General features: G+C 36.7%; 1 protein-coding gene across 1 annotated transcript in view; it reads right to left on the minus strand.

Annotated features, from left to right (window-relative positions):
* Positions 1 to 21563, minus strand: part of vps8 (VPS8 subunit of CORVET complex) — a 181120-nt gene extending 159557 nt beyond the window's left edge. Inside the window, exons 1-15 of the mRNA XM_067441498.1 lie at positions 21368 to 21563; positions 20993 to 21061; positions 19405 to 19537; positions 19177 to 19271; positions 17432 to 17464; positions 17302 to 17356; positions 13971 to 14095; positions 11959 to 12045; positions 11803 to 11870; positions 10716 to 10869; positions 5876 to 5935; positions 4312 to 4419; positions 3527 to 3607; positions 3269 to 3439; positions 1167 to 1241 (exon numbers count right to left, since the gene is read on the minus strand). Coding sequence (XP_067297599.1) covers positions 1167 to 1241; positions 3269 to 3439; positions 3527 to 3607; positions 4312 to 4419; positions 5876 to 5935; positions 10716 to 10869; positions 11803 to 11870; positions 11959 to 12045; positions 13971 to 14095; positions 17302 to 17356; positions 17432 to 17464; positions 19177 to 19271; positions 19405 to 19537; positions 20993 to 21061; positions 21368 to 21439 — 1386 coding nt within the window. The 5' untranslated portion in view covers positions 21440 to 21563. The remainder of the gene's footprint in view (positions 1 to 1166; positions 1242 to 3268; positions 3440 to 3526; positions 3608 to 4311; positions 4420 to 5875; positions 5936 to 10715; positions 10870 to 11802; positions 11871 to 11958; positions 12046 to 13970; positions 14096 to 17301; positions 17357 to 17431; positions 17465 to 19176; positions 19272 to 19404; positions 19538 to 20992; positions 21062 to 21367) is intronic.
* Positions 21564 to 23610: the final 2047 nt, after the last annotated feature.

Genomic DNA, 23610 nt, shown 5'->3' on the forward strand with positions numbered 1-23610 from the left:
CCTCAAAACATCACCAAAATGTGACTACACTGCTTGTACATTGAGCAAAACTATCGGCTTGTTTGAGGTGGGCTAATTGTGTTAGTAAGTGTTATATAGTATATAGTATATATATATATATATATATATATATATATATATATATATATATATAGTTAAACGGTGTGCAAAATGCATAATTTCTTGGACGATAAATTTGTCAGGTGAAATCTGATATCTGAAACAATGAAAAATCTATAAATATTTATTTCCTTTCTTTACAGTTCATTGGATGTTTTTCACTGGTAAATTTTCTGAAGTGCTGTGGATTGGATTCATATATAGGTTTTGTTTTCATTTGTACTCACAGCATCAATAGCTATACTACTGTTGCTGAAGCATCTATATCATAAAAAACAACACCTTTCTGTTACTCCAGTCCCCACAGGCTCTTATGAGGGACTGGCTCTGAGTCTAACTGTTGTGACTGTGCCAGATTCAGCATCCTTATTCTTGAAATTTTGTCAAATTAGATACAGATTCAGAGCATGCATGCATTTGTTTAATGACATAGCTGCCCACAGCACATTTACGTAAAAAAAAAAAAAAAAAAAAGCCTTTTATTTTGTTCTAAGTGGTTTAGAACAAAACACTGAAGCTGAAAGATAAATATATAGTTCTACTCAGAAACATATCAAAACGACAAGCATTTCACTTACAATCCCTCGTTGATGCAATTAAAATAATAAAACCAAATATATCATCTAATTGTATTGGTGGAGACAATGGACTCTATGCACAGCTGCTTCGGCATTTAGCCTCAGTAGCCACCACCACATCTGGTGCAGTGTATCGAAATTGTGAGAAATTTCGGTGCAAAATTAAACCCAAGGGAAGTGTTACACAACATCAGGATAAATCAATATTGATACAATCCACCTTTAAGAGTTTCTAAAAAGCATTACTAAAACACCATGTTTCCATGTTTTAAAATAATATACTAAAATGTTTTGTTTTGCTATAGTTCTATGTTTAGTTGTGATTGCTAGTTATTAGCAATATGACAGTTTACTGCCACAGTTTCCTATGAAAAAAACGAATTGTGTAACATCGAAATTTTATCAGAAACACTAATGAGAGTTAATTTTTATATGCTTGTGTTCAAGTGTTACCATGAGTGGCTTTACCTTTGTTCCCAGATACATAATCTGTCCTGCACAGCTGCAAACAGACTGGTAACATGTCTTCTCTCCAACTAGTGCCTGAAGATGTACAGAGGAATAGTGGTTTAACGCATTTACCTCTATATACAAACAGCAAAAACTCATTTGTCTCCATATGTGCAACACAGAAAATGTAGAGAAACTATAAAAAGAAGCTTCACATGTCATGAAGTGGCCAATGGATTCTTCAATTTTGTTTATGAACCTAATGACCCATGAATCTTGAATCTCTGCTCTCACAGCCGGGTCTCAGCCTAAAGCATATTGTGTCTCAGATGCAAATTGTATACTGGCTGGGCTCAAATTAACTTTCATGTCTACATGAATAGTTCTAGGCCAGAATAAACCAGAAGGATTCGTGTAGAAAAATATGAGGGTTTAAAGGGTTGTTACCATGGGAATGAGAGAAGCAGCAAAAGAGTGGATTGACATGCTACGTCAATGTGAATGACAGTTATAATTTCACAAAATTATATTGTATTCTTCACTTGACTACAACTATGAGTATATTGTACAGTTGTTTTTGATTAGTGCTATTTAGTATTATTTATTTATTATGCGTGATGATCTTTCAAATATTCATATTCTTTTGTAATCGACGCGCCATCTTCAATAAACCCATCTCTTGCGTGATACCCAGAAATTTCAAAAATTCCGATCTAATATGATTTCTGACCTATAAGTTTGCCAGAATAATAATCATACACTGTTTGTTAATAGGCCAGAGGAGAACTGGCACCTCGACTAAGTCTGGTTTCTCCTGAGGTTTAATTTTCTCCATCATGCCCTGATGGAGTTTTGGTTCCTTGCCACTGTCGCCTTTGGCTTGGCTTGCTCAGTTGGAGACACTAAAATTATGATCCAAGATATAAATATATGACTAAATATACAAATAAAATGTATTAATTAGGTCTTATTTAATTCTATAAACTATAATATTGATCTGCCAACATTGTCGCTACATGATAAATTAATATAAGCTGATAACATCACTGTATTCTCCAGAACGACTGTACAGCCAAATCTAATTTTGTTGCAGTATTGTCCTGTTTAACACTGTGAAGCTGCTTTGAAACAATCGTCATTGTAAAAGCACTAAATATATAAAGTTTATTGATTTATTTATTGATGGCCTTTTGTAATATTTTTAATTAAAATTCAAAAAGTAATATTTTAATATATATATATATATATATTAAAGACCTTCTCAAAGTATTTTAAGACCTCATCGCACTTCAAGTTCTAATCGGCAACAAAACCTTTAATTAACAGTTGTAGTAGAATGTAGAATTAAAATCTCTATCGTAGGCCAATTTTGTATAATTTATATTGCATATCTGTTCTGTTTATATTGCATATCTGTATTGCACAAAAATCAAGGCGATTACATAAATTAATATTAGTTTCAAATAATAAATCAATTACAAATTATGCAAATATTTATTTAGCACATTGCAACAATGCACATTATCAAAGATTTTTTTTTACTAAAATGTTTAACTTGACCTCACTCATGTGTACATTAAATAATAATGTAGATGCCTACTGGCCTGCAGAAAGGTACAGAAATTGAATAAAGTAAACAAATGTAAAATAAGAAAGGTGAATTTAAACAATGGCTAAGTGGCTAAACCCATCTAGTTGTCTTTAAGGGCCGTTTTCATGTTGGACAGACATTTTAATAGCATTTTGTGTCTGTTAAGACTGAGGCACAAAGACACCCTTTACGTTTATGCCCCATAACTGCCGTTTTCGCTGAGTGGGGGCTCTGGGCATTAACTGTAATAGCTCCGTGTTGCAAGCACCAATCCGGTTAGTTTTTTTTTCTTTTTTTCTATAGACTGTACTCACAAAGATATAACGATCAAGATTAACTTAAAAATTCCCCTTTAAGTACAGAACTAAAATCTAAGACTTTAAACTAAGACTTTTTCTCCCATTTTTAAATACGTATATGCTTCAAATAAAACTACGGTAGTGAAAAAAAGAGAGCATTCGCAGTTGCACATTATAAGCTACAACATACACCAGTCCAAACTCTGGCAGGTCATCATTCTGGTCCTCACCAGTGCTTGGCTGACATTTCCACCGGTAGCGAGGGATTTAAAATGGCTGCTGTTGTAAACCAGCTGCAGCTCGGCCATGTCCACTGTTTCCAGCTCCTCCTGACTGGGCCTATCCACCACTCGCAGCTTCTCTGTGCTGTCCATTAACACAAGCGTTCGGGGGTTTATCCACTGACAAGAGACAAGAGAAAACATGAAACTGCACATTGTCATAAAAGTAATCAAACTCAAATGATTGTTAGTGAAGGTCTGACTCACGCTCAGACTGATGAGGTCGCAGTTGAGTTGGAGCTGTCTCTGTTTGATGACATGGATGGTGCCAGACTCATCTTTTTTAACCTGAGCACCAAAACAATACGATTGGGTTGATTATTGTGTGACCTTTATTAAAGGTGATGAATGCCTGTGCCATTGTTTTGACCAAGCCAAGGCATCAAGGTTTGTCATGAATCATCTGGTTACAAAAAGCATCTTTTACCATTGACACTCAAGTAGGAGTTTTATTTTGTATTATTATATATATATATATATATATATATATATATACATATATATATATATATATATATATATATCACACACTGATGAGACAAAACATTATGAACAGTCAAAGATGAAGCATATATCACTGATCAGATCCTAACAAAGCCACATTTTAAAGGCTTAGTTCACCCAAAAATTTAATTTATGTCATTAATGACTGGCCCTAATGTCGTTCCTCACCCGTAAGACCCCCGTTCATCTTCGGAATACAGTTTAAGATATTTTATATTTAGTCCGAGAGCAAGTGTATCCACACTATACTGTCCAACAGCATATAAGGCAAGTGGTCATGATGTTTTGGCTCATCATTGCATAGTTTTTTTCTCCTTATGACATAAATGTTCTTGTTTTGGACAAACTGGTAAAGTTGTCCCTCCCCAAATATGCAGCATTAACATGTCCGACCACTTGGTATGCTCGAACAAAATAAAAAATGACACAGTTCACCTTTAAACCTAGATTAAATGTATCACTTTTAAAACAGTGTTGCTCAAACAGACCAGCAGGAAGTGGATGGTGTCTCCTCTACAGAAGGCCAGAACGGGGTTGATTGCTTTCTGTGCTGCCACAAACTGCCATGCCAGCAAGGGAACGCTCGCAGGATCCGTCTGCATTAAAAAACATGTAAAAATGCATGAGAACTGCAATGATTAAAGTCTAGACAAAAAACACAGTTATCCTGCCACTTCCTTGTTAGCACTATGTTCATACTGCCACACTTGCTGGTGCTTTTAGACTTTGCACTTAATTGGCATATTTTCCTACCAGAAGAAATAATCATCACTCCTCACTACATTGACTATTCCTATAAAAAAAAAAGGATACAAAGAAAATGTTTGCAGGCACCTCAGAACTCCATCATAACCCAAATCAATCATGCGAAGGCAAAATTGAATGATATTTGGCTGCTAATGGGCAGCTGGTACATGTGCTCTGTAGTAAATTAATCCAATTTAGCTCAATTTAATTGAAGAGAACAACCTCCACACAGGCATAAAGGAGATGATAGACTAGATGAATCCAGTTAATCAGTCACTTAAGGACCACTGTGGAATGTAAATGTAACTTCCAATAAAACATGGCAACAGTTACTGCACTTAAAAAAGGTGATTATTTATGTTGTGGCAGAAATCATGCACTGACATGTCTAAATTTAGTCAGAATAATTAATTTGAGGATAATTGCAGAAAAGCGTGAAATGAAGGTTATGACCAACTTTACTTCAGTACTTCAATTAAATGGATTATCTGAGAAAAAAAAAGTGCAAATATAATATAGGTGAATCATTTACAGTAGCATAATTTTTATATAAATTATTTGCATTCTTATTTTATGCCAATTCCAAATTCAACAATTGCAACAAAACTTTTTCCATACAACCAAAATGCATGAAGATCACTGGCAAGTCAAATTAGTTGAATTTGAACGAAAGTCTAATTGGAACGAAAGTCTAACTGGTCTGGAATGACAAGACAAATGTTGACAATTTTACTACCCCTTTAAACTGACATCAGAGTTTCCCAAACTTTTTTCAGTCTCTGCCTCTTTTGAAAAAAAAAAAAAAAAAAAATTTGTTTCAGCCTACAAAATTTCAGTGTTGTCCCGATACTGGAATTTAACTTCGATAAGATACCATTTTCAATACCACGGGAAAGAAACACTGTAAAGGCTACTGTCACATATTTTAATATAATCAAATAAATGTGTCCCTCCATTGAAAGTCTAGGCAATCAATAATTTATTCTAAAAAGATCACTTTATGAAGATGACAGATTTTAATTTCTTTTAATTCAGCCCTGCACTCGCCAGACAGCACCCCGATTGAGAAACACTCCTGTAGGTTATATAAATGTATGAACATGTACATTATATTTGCAGTTGAGGGGAGTGAAATCACTAGAGACGCAGTCGATCAAATGTACGTGCTGTGAAAACAAATAGTAACATAAATCTAAAATACAGAGGGTATAAGTTTATGATTTAAATGCAGTGTCAATAGCTGCTGAAAAAACAGAGAGAGACATACGCATGAACACACTCTGAGAATAAAAGTGTGTACTGCACCTTGCCGTAGGGAAAAGTCATCCACACTTTGAGTGAAGGCTTCAGTCCTATCAGCAGAATCTGTCAAAATAAAGAGTTCAGAGGCTGAATAAAACTGCAGTCAGACAGAGAGCATCTGATTTTGTTGGGATGTTTCGTTGGCTGACTGCTGCAAAGAAGTAATTCATCTGACAATACTGATATCCATTACTGTTATGGCCTTAACTAATATGTGTACTAGCACTTATTGTGTACATGCATGTTTTTATATTGTACTTACATTTAAAAAATGATCTGCATTGTCATTAATTTCTGTAATTACATTTATAATTACGCTGTAGATACTTCCCTTACACCTAACCTTACCATTAAACTTACCCATACCCCCACACCTGTCCCTAACTTTACCGGTATCCCACCTCAATATCAGTAAGGGTATTTTGCAATACAATATGAACAAAAAAAAGTCAATTGTACTTAATTTTATTTTGTATGCAAGTACTTAATTTAAAATGGGACCATAAAACTTAACTTATTTGAAAGGAAAACTCAGCCTAATTTATTGCAGTGATACAAGTGACATATATAATGATATATACAATACCATTCAAAATTTTAGGGTGGGTAAAATTGTAATTGTTTTTTAATGTTTTTAAAAGAAGACTCTAATGATCAAAAGCAGTCATTTTGCTAAATGTCTTCAGTGTCACATGATCCAAAAAAATTATAATAGGTTGATTTGGTGCTCACAAAAATATCTTATCAATGTATAGAACAGTTACTGCTTGATACATTTGTTCAGTTAGTGTGGACGAATAGAAAGTTCAAAACAAAAGCATTTATTTTGAAATAGAAATCGTTTGTAACATTATAAATGTCTTTGTCACTTTTGATCAATTTAATGCAAGTATTCATTTCTTAATTACTGACCCCAAACATTTGAACAGTATTTTGTTATGAGATTAATCAAAATGTATTAAAATATAGAATATATATAGATTATTCTTTTTCATTATTTTGATTTAATTAATTATAAAAATAATAAAAGAGAAAGATTGACAGCCATTTCAAAATCCTACTTTAAAGTATGTGCTTAATGAACTAAACTTTACATTAAGTGGCAAAAAATTGGCTACAACAACTATTCGGCTATGTCTATTAAACCTTTGACAAGTACGATCATAGCGAAAACATTCAAATCTGTGTTGCCGCCAAGAGAGAGCAGTTGTCGTGTATAGGTATAAAACAGCTTCACAAATAGTCTTTTCAACCACACAGCATCATCATTTATTTGTTACAAAAATTATCACAGAAGTACTGGGATGAAAGTTTATAGTTCAGATATAAACACTGATGTCTACGGTAGTGATCCAAATACAGTAAATCACCTTTTGAAATGTATCGATTACATTGTTCCACCAGTAGGTGGTGACAAGAGACTTACATTTATTTGTCATTGAATCATTCCTTCAAGAGAGTCATTCAAAAATGCTGATCAATCTAATATTAAAGGTGCACTATGCAGTATGTTTGCAGTAAAATATCCAAAAAAAAACACTAGGCTGGTGTTATATATTTTGTTCAGTTGAGTACTTACAATATCCCAAATGTTTCCAACTATTTGTAAATTGTGAGAAAACTGCTATTTTAACACAGGACAGGGACGTTTCAGCATAGCGTTTAAGGGAGTCGCCTGTCAATTGCGTCATATCTGCATTACCCTCGGTTTTATTTGGCAGAAGCGATTTATTCTTAGCAGTGTGAACATGTCACAGCAGCGCTGAGCGAACACACAGAGTAACGTCATAACATTATTTTAAACACACTTAATGTATCTAATATGATAAACAGAGGTGCGTTACCTTATACTCATGACCAGAAAAGTGGAAATGGTGTGCACGTCTGGTGACTGTGTCCCGTCCTGTCATAATAAAAGTCCCGCTGCTCACGAGGCGGGTATTTGCGTAACAATCGCTCCACAACACTCGGTCCTGCTCTGCTTTACACTACAGTAACCTTAATAACCGTATCCATGAACATGATTCCTAGCCCGAGTCCTATTTTCCACCGTCTGTGAGGTGAAGACCACATGTCCCAAGAAGCTGCGCTCAAACTTGCCGTCATCAAACTACCCCTTTGTTTAGAATAGGCGCCCTCCAGTGGACGGAAAGTTGCATAGTGCACCTTTAACGAGTGAAGTCTTTTGAGTAAGTCATTGAAGCATTCATTCAAATTGATTTTAATTCATTCATTCAAAATAATTAAATGTTTAAATAGATTGCAGCAATTAACAATTCATCAGAACCTCTAGTAAATTATATTATTGTATTGTCTAAAGAGTTCTTGGAATCAGCAGTTGAAATGGTTTCAGAACATTCTGATATCAGAATAGAATGACATGTTGCAACATTAGCAACATTCTTTTGAAACTACATTGTATATGATAATACCTTAAAATGTAAAATGACACTAGGATTCAAACAACTTTACAGTTCAAATAATACATGTTTTTGACAAAAACAAGTTTTATTTAATGATAGACCTCACATATCAGTCTAATAAAATAATGTATAACTGGGTTGAACAAAAACAAGATGGGAAGAAGGAAAATGCTAGTTCTCTCTCTGACAGTAAGAGGCGTTTATGGGAAAGCAAGAACACAGAGGCTACCGCAATTAATACTATACACAAAGCAGTGCTGCGCTTATAAACACTACTTTATTATTAGGCATACAGTGGTAAGATGAAAAGAAAATGCCATTGAAACATTTTCTGGAGATTAATAAATGTGGTTCCAAATTCTAAATCAAAGCTTTTCTGTAAAAGTAAAACTGGTAGTACATTCTTACATGCAGCACTCGGGCTACGGAGCATCTTATATAAAGCAAACACACACATTTAACCAACCAAAAAAACACCCATCTGACGAATCTCTATGCTAGCCAACAATTAAAAATAGCGCATGTGGAATATATGTCTTCTATTTGGTGGACTATAAAGAGGTTTGGGATCATGTGGAACACTTACATTTGTTATTGAAGGCATACTTTTAAAATTAACATAAAAGGGGTGATGAATTGAGAAATCAACTTTCCCTTGAGCTTTTGATATATAAGAGGTCATAGTAATATAAGATTATCCTGTAAGTTTCAGAGCTGAAAACTGCCTTTTTAGTCAAAGAAAAGCTTTTATAGACACCAGGCCCAGAAAACGATCGTGAGCTTCATCCTTACGTCATAGCGGGACGAAACACACACCTCTACAGAATGTGTAATTCAGTAGCCCCGCCCACCGACTCATGGAGCTGTTCAAATCACTAGCAAGCAGCAATAACAATGTGGAAGAAGATAGCAAGATATTGAAGGACACATTTGCTGCATAAGCTTCCTTCGGATCATAATATTAGGAATGTGTGATACTTCATTTATTTTTAATGACGTTCCAGCTCACGTGGGGAAGATCGTATGCGTGTTCGCAATCGCTTCATTACACTGCAAAATCATTTGTAAACAAGTCTCAAGTGCTGGATTTGCAGACACAATGTTGTGCCTTCTAGATCTGACAGGAATGGTGCAACAAACTTATGCGAGTAAAATGTTTTTTGTGTAGTAATAGTATGTAGTAATAGTAGTAGGCTGTGTGTTTTTCAGATGGGCTACCAAAACGTTAGCCTAGAAATCTAGACGCACCCTAGCGGCAGCAAATTTAATCTGCTCGCAAGTGTCGTCTAGCAACTCTCAATACCCTTCTGAGCTGTATTCCCCTAACTCTTGCCAGGCCAATCACATCGTGTATAGAGTCGGTGGGCGGGGCCATAATGACGACGGCCGAGATGCGTTTGCGTGCTTCTAGTAAACACAGAGGCTGGCGATAGGCGGTCTTTCGAATCAGCTCTGACCGCGACTCTGGAAGACTTGGAGTTGAGCTTTTCTCTGAGAAAAGGACAAAGAACGGCACTGAAGTCATTCTTAAAAAGGGAAGATGTGTTCGGAGTTTTGCTGACCCGATACGGCGAATGTTTAATCTATCAACAAGCTCTGTTTCACCTTCGTTGCTCTGGTTGATGTAGCGCTATCCTATCGTGTGCAGAGGGAGTTTGAAAGACAACCGTTTATCCCGCCCCTCGGATTGAGCCCTGTCTATGGTGAGTTTCCAGACCAAACATCTTGATGTGGGTCTGGCTTGACAGGCTACCAAAACGTATGCCCGTCGGTAGAAATTGTTTCTTGATCGGGTTGCGCATGTATGTGCGCGCGCGCTCGCGGTTTGCGCTTATATCGACCGATCATGCGGGCCATGTAATACAGAAAAAGTATTCCAATCAATCCCGGTTGGATGAGAAATAAATCGTTGTGTTCGCTTGATAAAGACATTTACAAGCCTTGTGGTCGAGAAAATCTTTGCAGTTGCCGCTTTCAAAATAATCTCTCCCTCATGTGAACTGATCTGACAGGGGCATAGATATGACAGGAGCGGAAGCTCATTAAATTTGCAAATAGTATCCAATCCTAGCCGTGGGCGTTTACTTCCAAGTCTTCAGTGCGGCACGCCCATCAAAACCCAGCGTTCAGAAAACAGCCTCAAAACGAGTACAGAAAATAGCCTATTACTTATCAGTTATGATGTTTTTGAATGTAAAAACCACACAAACATCATTAGTTGACCTCAGACAACAGTATAAAAAAGATAAAAAGCCAGTTCATGACGCCTTTAAATTTATGAATTAGAATAAACAAAATATGTGTTCCTTCGGATTTCTATAAAAACTGCATTGCAACCGCGAGACAAAATTAAAGGTATTGTGACAAACAAAGGGAGTGAGCAGACAGTAGTAGACTATACTGTATGTATAAGAGATTACCTTAGTGAGTGATGCCATGGCCAGCAGGGAGTACTGGGTAATGGGATGATCTTTCAGTTCCGGTCCAGCATGTAGAGGCTCAACACAGCAAACCTCACCTTTAGAACCACTGAATAAACACCTGGATTCACACGTCCTCATTCCCATTACCCTTCTAGAGAGAGAGTGAGCACATTCATAATTCTGAACCACTGTAATAGATTGCCAGCATTACTGCAATGAATGATAAGTTGCCTTGACAGGGTTATAAGTATGGGGGTTTTTTTCACTCAACAAAGGCATTCAGTGAAGAATGAACAAAAATGTCCTCCTTTAATGAGGCATGAAAGACTACAGTGATAACAGTATCCATCAATTGATGCGGATTCAGATAATTCGATTTTATGTTGGCATCTATTGGACTTTGAATTATGAAGTCGACAGGGTGTGACAGTCAATTCTTAGCCATTGTAGAGAAACGCAATGAAAAAATAATTAGAAATCTGACAACAAACAAAATCATGTCAGATCTTTTTCTACTTTTAATGTAATATCGAAACAACAAACTTCATATAACAAACAAATATAAAATTTCAGGGCAAAGTAAGTAAGATGTGAAACCCTTTTAAAATGGGGCATGGCATTCTGTCTGAAATAAACCAATTACATGCAAACTCCAACTGAAAAGTCATTATAATCCTCCGGTCATCATGGTAAATCTAATTAATTCAGATGTTTTGTAGGACTTTCTTGGTCACATTTTATTGCAGACGCCTGGCTTGCAAATAGCTTACAAAAGAAGTGTTGGGCTCTCAGACTGTGGATTAGGAGAAGGGTGCCAAAACATTTGATGTGCCATGGAACACCATGAAGTCAAGTGATGAAATTGTTGTTTTAGGTTTTTAGTTTTAGTTTACACTATCAGCCTATGGGTCATTGTCAGACAGACAGTGGATAAAGCTCTACTGCCCCCTGCCCACCAGTTATCTGTACTACAATGTTATAATGACGCTTTTGTTCATCCCTTTAGATTCAGTTTATTACAGGTAATATAAACTGAATCAATGTACTTCAATTCAATAATATCTTTTTATAAAGCCCATCTCACCTGAATGATAGCTCAAACACTGATCCGCCACTGTCATTACATACAGCTAGGGCCGGGTGGTCAGTGAACTGCAAAAAGAGAGAGAAAAATCACTTTATTCAGTGCCAACGAACAACAAATTGTGTAAAGTACATATATAGAATTGCTGTGCAGAACCTTCACATGTAGTATGGCGGTGCCGGGTGGATGGGCGTCTGTGATGGTGCGGAGCAGCTTACCATTGGCCAGATCCCACATGGTGATCTGCATTAGGAATAAATGGATACATCCCATTAAATAGGTAGTGGACAGCACATTCCAGGGCCCAGCTTATGGCCCATAAGAGTGGACAAAGGTTTGTTACATTTTAATTGGATCTTGTTGGACTAGCACAAACAAAATGAATGTCCAACGCCATCAGATAAAGATGCTTGGACAACAGCCAGACACCTCTTTGAGGGCAAGAAGAAGAAGAAGAAAAAGAAGAAGACGACCTCTGGTTTCAAGTCTAGGAAGGACAGGAGTTTTCATTGGTCTGCATGCAGTAACTGCCTTTCACCCACCTAGAGACTGATCCCTAATGTCCTGGTTTGTGACGGCCATAAACATTCCTCAGGACCTCAGCAGTAGTGGGTGAAACAAAGAAAGACCAAAATGATCCATGCAAATCCATTCACAACTATGTTTGGAAACCTTAAGACTGATGTAAATTACACACGTCCATTTGATACTTATTCAGAGAAATAAGTATTCTCACTGACGGCTATATGTAATGCAACATCTTACACATAATCAGCTGTTAATGAACAAATTAATGAGCACATGACAGTTCAATCTTTTTCCATCATGTTTGGTGATTATCTGTTTAATATATTGCCAAGGGTATTCTAATGGTGGTTTGGAAAGTGAGAAATGCATTGATAAACTTTAAAGAACCTATAAAAACTTCTAACTGTGCACAGTATGCAAATTAGTGCCACAGGGGAAAGAAGGGTGGGTCATACTGTGTGCCCCCTCTGATGCCAGCAGCCAATAGTAACACTGGAATAGAGAAGCGCCAAATTGCAATCTCCTCCTATTCGGAAAAGGATAAAGGTACCCTTTCAACAGACACTACTTGTTCTGAGTCTCCACGTGAGAGACAAACAGTTCACCAGGTTCTGAGTCTCCACGTGAGAGACAAACAGTTCACCAAGTTCTGAGTCAGTCCGGCGAGGATTAGACTGTGACAGAGCAACCAAGTTCTGAGCCTCTGGTTTAACCAGAGACAACACAAGATCCGAGGGTCTGAATCTACAGCTTGTGAGGCAGCAACAGATATGACAATGTTCTGAGCCTCCGGCCTGTGAGGAAAGAGACATTAACTAACACTATGGGTAGAGAATTTTAGTCCAGTGAGATGACTTCAGCACGTCCCGAGTCTCCATGCTAGAGAGACCAGAGCGGATGATGTACTAATAACCACACCTTAAGTGACACATAATCCAAAAAACACAACAGCAGCGGTGACGTGAGTACCAATCACTACCTCACTTAGTGACCTTGGGTGGACAAAAGAAAAAATATCACTACAAATATGTGCATAAACATTTTACCTGACCTGGAACCATATTCACAAAAAATTATAAGGCTAAACTTATAGTAGCTCCTAACTTGCAGATTTAGGAGAAACTCTTAAAAAAGAATGGGTGTATCAGTCCTAATTAGACTCAAAGAACATTTTTTTGCTCCAAGAGTATTTCACAAAACATTGTAGCACTAAAACCAGCTCCTAAATCTGTGAAAAGTTAGTAGTCAAAATGTAGTCAAATGATAAACAGTAAGATTACATTTTAAATAATACTAAAATGGCAGTTTTTTGTCAATCTGCCTCAGAAACCCACCCAAAGACACTATACACCATTGAGGCAATATCATTAATATAAATGCAATAAATATTTAGATTTATAGATTTTCATTGGAAATTACATAACGCATTAACATAAAGGTTCATAATGGTTGATTTACATACAGGTAAAATGCATTGACTAATGGAGAATAAAATATTGCGGTCAGGTTGAAAATAATCATATAGAATTGTGGGCAGCTCAAGGTGACACAAGTTCAAGTTCCGGCTCGTGGACCTTTTCCTGGTTTTCTTATTTGAAATCAAGATTATTTTGTCAGTTTAAGGGTTTGTTGCCGCTCACCTGTCCTTTGGCAAAACCACACAGTAGTCGTGTGCAGTCGTGATTAATACTGAGAGCGGACACCGCCCCGTACTCCGCTCCTGTAGCTGTGGTGCCCAGGCAGAGACGCAGAGCCTGGTTCTGATCTAAAAATCCAAATATTCCAATTAGGAAAGCACAAACAAACTATTTACACAAACAGTGTTTTTGTAATAATACTTGCAAACACAGCTGCAAGCGAAACACAAACAAACAAAGAGCATGCAAACAGCCATGGCAGACTTTTCAGCCAATATTATTATACTACAAAAAGATGCTTGTTTGGCATGCCCTTATGTCATTTCATTATAAAACATGCAAACAGCATGTATTTTTTTGCACCCATGTTAACAGGTTATAGCATTCACACTGCACAAGAAGCAGTGTTACAGTGTTTTTAGATGTGTGGTTCATGTTGAATTAAAGTGACAGTGCACTGTTCTTGGCCAAGTAGCAATTTCACCATAAAAGCATATACACAGATCAGCCACAACATTAAGACCACATACGGGTGAAGTGAATAATATTGATTATATTGTAGTTACAATAGCACCTGTCAACATTTGGGAAATATTAGGCAGCAAGTAAACAGTAAAGCCGGGTGCACACTGTGCGATTTTGGCCACGATTTGGCCGTCTGGGACAAATTAAGCAAATCCTAAAAGATTCCTCAGATCCTAGGCTAAAATCTGACGTCTTTGGTCGTTAGTTTGACATGTTCACCGGCAGCCGATTAATGAGCGCTGCGATCAAATTTTACCTCAGACGAAATTCTGGCAGTGTCAGAAGATTTGGCACAGAATCCTGCAGTGTGACTTCTCCTACGACGACAGTCAAATATCTCCGTTTTTCAAGACAAACTATGACCAAAACGAGTGCTAGAGATTTCTTTGTAGCCAGCATTTCAGTCCCGTCTGTAATGCAGCTCACTGTCACTGAACGCGGCATTCATTGATGATATAAAACTCCGGGTGAGTTTTCTTGCGCGCGTCCGTTTTTAGCGCACTTTAACTATCGTGCAGTCTGACATTAATGTCAACTGAGATCTTACAGTGTGACATGGCGATCATGTTCGTACAGTCTGACAAGGGACATTCGCAAAGGATTTTGAAAAATCGCACAGTGTGCAGGACCCTTAAGGTCTTGAATTTCATGTGTTGGAAGTAAGGTAAAAAAATCAGAGTGGCTTTCAAGGAACAAATAGCGATGGATAGACTGGGTCAGAGTATCTCCAAAATGGCTTGTTTTGTGGAATGTTCCTGGTATACAGTGGTTAATAACAAAAGTGGTGCAAGGAAGGAAAACCAGTGAACCAGCGTCAAGGTCAAGGTGCCCAAGGCTCATTGATGCACGTGGGGAATGAAGGAAGCTCGTCTGGTCCAATCACACTGTAAAATCAAATTTCTGAAAAACATAATGCTGCCCATGATAGAAAGGTGTCAAAAACACAGTGCTTCAGGCTGCTGCATATGAAGCTGCATAGCCATGATGACCCATCCACCATGAACGCGCCTACAATAGGCACATGAGCGTCAGAACTTGACTATGGATCAATAGAAGAAGGTTTAATGAACTGATGAATCATGTTTTCTTTTAGCTCAGGTCGATGGTCAGGCGTGCATGGGGTTTACCTGAAAGAGATGGCAGCGGGATGCACTATGGGAAGAAGGCAGGCTGATGGAAGCAATGTGATGCTCTGGCAATGTTCTGCTGGGAAATCTTGGGTCCTGGCATTCATGTGGATGTTACGTTGACATGTAGCACCTACATAAAGATTGTTGCAGACCACGTACATCATGGAAATGGTTTTCCCTGATGGCAGTGCGTTCCACACACAAAACTGCTATTTTAGTGTGTATCTGCCACCCTTGCCTTGGACTCCAAATTCCCCAGATCTCAATCCAATTGAGCAATCCGATCCATGGAGGTTCCACAATCTCAAAATGTGCAGGACTTAACGGATCTGTGGCTAATGTCTTGGAGCCAGATACCACAGGACACATTCAGAGGTCTTGTGGAGTCTACTTGGAGATCTATCAGAGTTGTTTTGGAAGCATATGGGGATCTATGCGATATTAGGCAGATGGCTTTAATGTTGTGGCAGATTAGTCTACTGCAGTGGTCCTGGGTCCACTTGGGAGCATCAGCGAGGCCTTAATATAACTTAAATAAAACAAAAAATAAGCTTTAAAAAAAAATTGTCTTCGAAAAAACAGGGTTTGTAAGGTAGCCTAATTTTAAGTGTGATTTCTACACCTGGTCATGTCTGGCCAAGATCTAACATACGTTATTTTGTAGAAAATGGGAAAATAATAGAAATTCTTAACTCTCGCAATATCAAAACGAGCCATTTTTAGAGCTTGCAAAAATAAATGCTTTGTTTATAATGAGGACATTTTATCATTAAAACATCAATCCAGCAGTTTCAAAGACATCATGTCAAAATATGAAGGCACATTTATTTTCTCATATCATAACCCCGTTAAAATGTATGGACTCCATTATTGTTTTTACATATACAGAAAAAGTAGCTGTTTCTGTAAATAAAATAAAAAATATTTGAATAATAATTAAGTTTTTAATAATAACTCTATTGTTTCATTAATAGCAAAAACAACAGGAGCTATTCAAATTATTTAAACTACAAGTATATCTTAAGATGAAGACTATTTTTTTTGTGCGTGTGTGTGTGTGTGCGTGTGTGTGTGTGTGTGTGTGTGTGTGTGTGTGTGTGTGTGTGTGTGTGTGTGTGTGTGTGTGTGTGTGTGTTGGAGGGGGGACATAATTGCATCACAGAATAGTATGGCAGTTATCATAAACAAAAAAAAGTGACAGGCTGAAGAAGACCAGACGATTACACAATAATCTGCGGCTCAGTTTTACACTAGAAACGCCCATTATGAAAGCACAATAGACATGCAGCTTTTTGTGCAGCTTGTGCTCGGCTTAAGCATCAGGTGTGAAACAGGTATTACTGCACAGCAATGATAAACATGATGGAATGAAAGTTAAAAACTGATATTAAAAAGAAAAATTTTACTATATTAATACATTACCTTTTCCTGAAAAATCCACCCAAGACACGCCAAGGCAGTGAGATAGTAGTTTAAAACACTCAAACAGATACTATTATAGTAGTACATTTAAAGAATTCTAAAACTGCATGTCAAGCATAGTAATAAAGCACTGTGATAAAGTGCAATAGATTAATACATGATTAAACATACAACATCTTTGGCAAAAACCTTAAATGAATGCCACTGTACTGCCTTTCATCAACTTAACACAACGAAGAATTGAATTATGGGCTTACCAAATACTAAGGCCAGACCATGTGACGTCCCTACAGCAATCACATTTGAAACAGTCTGCAAACACAAAAACATTTCAGACATGAAAATAATACATAATAATTAAAAAACACAAGAAAGTAAAATACTCACTATTGCTGTTGGCAAGCCAGCATCAACTTTATCCTGAAGAGAGATGGAAAGAGTAAAAAGCACAGAATTAGAGTTAAGAGAGCAACACAATTTCACAAGCATAGAGGAAATTTATCTTGGAAAATTGCCTCTGATTTATAGCTCTGATTTATCAAAACAGTATTGTGCACCGTTCAGTTAATTGACAATGCCTGAATTTGTACTGGGGAATTAAATGGAAAACATTATAATATATACAGTATATTAATGTATTATTAAAAACTACACTATAAAGCAGATATATATATCATTTTTAATAATACATTAATTGTATAAGTAATAAGTATAGTATGGTATAGTATAGTATAGTATAGTATAGTATAGTATAGTATAGTATAGTATAGTATAGTATAGTATAGTATGGTATAGTATAGTATAGTATAGTATAGTATAGTATAGTATAGTATAGTATAGTATAGTATAGATGAGCCAAAACATTATGCTTAATAATTTATAACCGCCTAATATAATAATAATAATAATGCGTTTGATTTATATAGCGCTTTTCAAGGCACTCAAAGCGCTTTACATAGAAGGGGGGAATCTCCTCAACCACCACCAATGCGCAGCATCCACCTGGATGATGCGACGGCAGCCATATTGCGCCAGAACGCTCACCACACACCAGCTGATTGGTGGAGAGGAGACCGAGTGATGAAGCCAATCAGGAGATGGGGATTATTAGGAGGCCATGATGGACAGGGGCCAATGGGCAATATGTTGGTCCTTTGCGTGCTGCCAGAATGGTGGCGATCTGCAGAGGCATGGACTCCACAAGACCTCTAAAGGTGTCATGTGGTATCTGGAAAAAAGATTACAGCAGCAGATCCTGTAGGCTGTGAGGTAGAGCCACCATGGATCAAAATTATTGGTCAAGCACATCCCATAAATGCTCAATTGGATTGAACTTTGGGGAATTTGGAGGCCAAGCAACACCTTAAACTCTTCATCATTTTCCTCAAACCATTCCTGAACAATGTTTGCAGTGTGTGCATTATCCTGCTGATACAGGCCACTTCCACCAGGGAACACACCATTGTCATGAAGAGGTGTACCTGGTCTGCACTATATTAAAATAGGTGGCACATGTCAAATGTAAATCCACATGAATGTCCGGACCCTGGGTTTCCCAGCAGAACAGAGCATCACACTCCCTCCACCGGCTTGTCGTCTTCCACAGTGCATCCTTTTGCCATCAATTACCCAAGTAAACATGCACAAATCCTCACCTGTCCACATGATCTAAAAGAAAATGGGACTCATCGAACCAGGCGACCTTCTTCCACTGCTCCAAGGTCCAGTTCTGATTCCTGCGTGCCCATTGTAGGTGCTTTCAGCGGTGGAAATCATCATAGGCACTTTGATTGGCCTGTGGCTACGCAGCAGACTATAAATGCACTGTGTGTTGAGATGCATTCCTCCCTTAATCATCATTACAATTTTGTTTGACCGGTACCACAGTACACCTTCTGTTGGCTTGGACCAGACGGGATAACCTTTGTTGCCCTTGTTCAGGTCTTTATTCCAGCTCATTTTTCCTGCATCCAACACGTTGATTAGGAGAGCGGATTGTTTGTTTACCATCTATTCTACTCAGACCTTAAAATGTGGCTTTGTTTGGAGATGATCAATGATATTTGCTTGGTCATAATGTTTTGGCTCATCAGTGTATAAGCAGTAGATTATTTATGTATTATTGTACTTACCGCAGCAGATACTATCTGGGCTGAGATGCCTTTTAGCACACTGCGTCTAAGAACAGATCCATGTACTGTAGCATTAGTTTCCATTGCTTTCCTCCTCCTGAGGTGAACATACAGACTAATTACTAAAACTATACTATAACAAATACTATGTTCAATCACAAGCATGCATGACAACATCAATAAAGAGCATATGCAGTCAGTCTGTAACCAGGTAAAGAAAGTGTCCGTTCCTCTTTAAGTGTGTGCGGTCTCCACTGTCAGAGCTGGCCAGAGAAGAGGTCTCACAAGAGTGGGCATCAATGTTCTCTGTGTTCAAAAGACACGTATCCTCTAAAATAAATGGCTCATCCTCATCTTCAGGCTGAAAACAAAAGTTGACAATTGAAATAAGAAGTATGTTAAAACAAACATACTATTACAAAAACAAAGACTATAAATCTTACCATATATAAAATAAAATAAAAACATTGTATTGCACTGTGCAAAAAAACATGGTAGCACCAAATATTACCATTGCTATTTCTTTGGTTTGTGAAATACAGCTATAATAGGAAAGAAGCATACATGATGCTTTACCAGTGAAAGGTTCGGACAAATATAACTGAATGTTTAGATGATCATGGTCTAACGGCTTTTCCTTGCAGTTAGTTTTGTAGATTACCATTCAAACATTTGGGGTCAGGAAGATTTGTTTTAAAATAAATGAATCCTTTTATTCAGCAAATATGCTTTAAATCAATCAAATATTTACAATGTTACAAAATATGTATATTTAAAATAAATGCTGTTTGTTTAAACTTTCTAGTATTCATTAATGTGCCCTTTAAAAGTATAACAGCTTCCACTATAATATTAATCAACAGACTAATATTCTGTTTTGATAGTTTTGGTAGTTTTTCCAAAATGCAGCAGCTCGAGTTCTTACTAGAACCAGGAAGTATGATCATATTAGTCCAGTTCTGTCAACACTGCACTGGCTCCCTATTAAACATCGCATACATTTTATTACTTACAACGCAATAAATGGTTTAGCTCCCCAGTACTTAAGCGAGCTCTTAACTCATTATACTCCATCACGTCTATTGCGGTCTCAAAACTCTGGCAAGTTGATAATACCTAGAGTATCTAAATCAACTGCAGGCGGTCAGTCATTTTCCTATTTAGCACCTAAACTCTGGAACAGTCTTCCTAGCATTGTTCAAAAAGCAGACACACTCTGTCAGTTTAAATCTAGACTATATTAAATCTAGACTAAAACACATCTCTTTACTATGGCTTACACACAGAACATTATCAATTTATATTATTCAAATCAGTTACATGATTGTTAGGCTGCATTAACTAGGTCAGCCAGAACCGGGAACACTTCCCATAACACCTGATGTACTCGTTACATCATAAGAAGAATGGCATCTATGCTAATGTTAGTCTCTCTGTTTATCCCAAGGTTAACTGCTGTCAGATTTCTGTAGGATCAACTTTGCCATCAAAAGAATAAATTGCATTTTATTAATGGTCTATTGTATTTTTAGTCAAATACATTCAGCTGGGTGGGCATTAAGGAATTCCTTAAAGTCAAAAAATATATATTTTCAACAAAAGTATATTAATTGTGTCTGCATAGCAACTTATTTATGAAACATATCAATTATAATTTTAATGGATAAAATGGTGAATATGAGTGGATAATATTAGATTTTTTTTTTATCTAACATTTTGATCACTCAATAATTCCCATTGGAATTAAATCTGAAGTGTGTAAAAAATACTCCTGTTAAATAGAGAGAGAAGTTGTGCCCAAAACTGACATACTGACCTCATTCAGGATGCTCTCCAGAGTCGGAGGTGTGTCCACTTGAGGGATGTCAAACTCTTTATCATCAATCTAAAAGGTAAATGCATGCTTAATATTAATACATACGTGTATCAAAGTAGCACGATCCCTGCAATGACTGAATACTTCAGGCTTCTTACCACACATACTGTACACAATAACAGCTTAAATAACATTTAAAATAACACTAACATTTAGAAAAAACATGAGACAAATCAAGAACTAATTGACTAAGAAAATCAAAAACGCATTAAACGCATGAGTAAAGTGTCATTTATGACAACACGTAGCTTGTTAAAATAATTAACAAAATGAAACAGAAGCATACTGACAAATACTGAAACAGCTTAGTCTTACCGGCTCTATTTCCATTAAATTGAGCTGTGAGGACGCAGAAACAAGACTGCGACTGTCTGGAGATTCAGCCATTATACAGTGCAAGATCAGCTGTCGGGTCCAATATCATTTATACTATATGTTTATCAGCTTTAGTCATAATGCTCTGCTGCAGAGACCATATCCTTGATAGTGTCGGAAGAGGCGGGACTTAACGGCACACGTAAACATTCCACTTCCTGTTTTGGAAATCATGGGGTAAGAATTTGTTTACAGTCTATGGGTAATACTTACAATGCAATGTAGATTTAAAATAATACAATATCACTGTCTATTATTATTCATTATTATATTATTCTTTTGTATGTATTTTATGTTTTGTTTTTCGTTAAGTTTAAACTTTCATTTTTGTTTTACTCTTTACTTCAGTTTTACACCTTGCGTTTTTATAGTGAAACAAAACAGCATATGCATTAAAAGTTTTTTTCGGACCTACGAAAAGTAAATAATAATAATGACAATTTATATGAAATATATTTTTAAGTCGTCATTTATTCAGGCCACATACTCGACTCAAAGACATTAATGCAGACAGTTCATATTTATTATTACAAATAGCATTTATTATTATTATTATTATTATTATTATTATTATTATTATTATTATTATTATTATTATTTGTAGTAGTAGTAGTTGCTAGCCCATGTTAGCTTCTCTACTCAATTTACGTTTGACCAGTCGTCTCATTGAAGAGGTTTGCTGCCCCCATGCGTTTATTATTACAATATAGGCCCAAGTTTTTCTGAAAATATTCAGTTTGTTGATCTTATTTTACTTTAGGCTACACTTAATTTCTTGAAAATATTTGCCCTATTTGGAAACAGGTATAAATAGTTTGTATTTTCTTTCGTGACAATTAGACTATTTGCAAAGGCTAGACTCACATGCATCAGATCCCATTTAACACATATAATTACATTATAGCCCACCAACTATTCCTCACAACAGCATGGCTTTCACACTCCTCTTAATTAATGGTTGTTAGCGGTCACAATTGTGACCACAAATTTCCCTCACATATTTTAGTGGGGTATTAAAAAGCAACTTCTATTATGAAGCAAATGTTCCTTTATAATACAAATGTAAGCTGTCCACATGAGTTCTAGCCAGGTCTAACATTGTTGGGTATAGTTTGGTCATGTAAACACACACATTTATTTCTTGGTACTGCCATCTTAACGAAATGATGACGTGAAAGCTCAGAAATGCCAGGAACATTTTGTAAGTAATTTTTGAATAGCTCATAATTTTTTTGCACTCTACCTACCTGTCTGTCTGTCTCTCTGTCTGTCTGTGCATCTCTACTTTGTCTATTCTTTCTGTTTATCTACTGTATCTATACTTTGTATATCTATAATTTTGTCTGTCTGTCCTTATTTATTGTTTTGTTTCAGTTTATAATGAAGTTTATAATTATTACCTTCCTGTTTCCTATAATTTGTCATTTTGTCATCATTGTATTTGATTATTTGCCTTACTGCTGCATAGGAATGCTATTTTATCCTTTTTAAACCTGAGCCAGACCAAGTTTACTATGTTGGTGGAATAAAACACTCATTTCAACAATTTAACCCAGTCTTTAAACTAATTGATGGAGGTTTGTTTATGGACTTTTCTATTATTATTTTTACATAATTGACATTTATTGTTTAATATAGCCTACTTGCAAATACCATACACATTCATACAATCTCTGGGAGATTTTGTGATTACAGTTTTTCTCAGTTGCTTTGGTACATTTCTCACATCACTATTTACATTTGCACAACAGTTAATGGAGTTCTCAAAACAATTAGTACAAACTGCTGTGCAAATACATCTAATGATGCTACTGGACACCTTCCAGGGCCGGCGTTTGCTATAGGCGAGCTAGGCGGTCGCCTAGGGCGACAATTGTGTTAGGGGCGCGAGCGCGCTCTAGTGCCGCCCATTACTTCCCATTAAGCAAAGAATCGGAACAAGCGAAATACAACATAATGTTCATGAAACATGATCATCATAGGGCGCCCCCTCAGCCACACGTTTAATTACTTATCAACCTGATTATTGGATTGAATTGATGGTGATTATTGATTATTAGTTCAGGCGTTAGGTCAGGCAAGTGCTCATCTTGCGCGTTCATCAAAAATGAGGCGTCTAAACCCCGCGGATGCACAGGGACGGAAAAAGAGAAAAAGAGAAAGGAAGAAAATCGAAAGAAAGC

This window comes from Pseudorasbora parva, chromosome 4, assembly GCF_024679245.1.
Source record: "Pseudorasbora parva isolate DD20220531a chromosome 4, ASM2467924v1, whole genome shotgun sequence".
Lineage (NCBI taxonomy): Eukaryota > Metazoa > Chordata > Actinopteri > Cypriniformes > Gobionidae > Pseudorasbora > Pseudorasbora parva.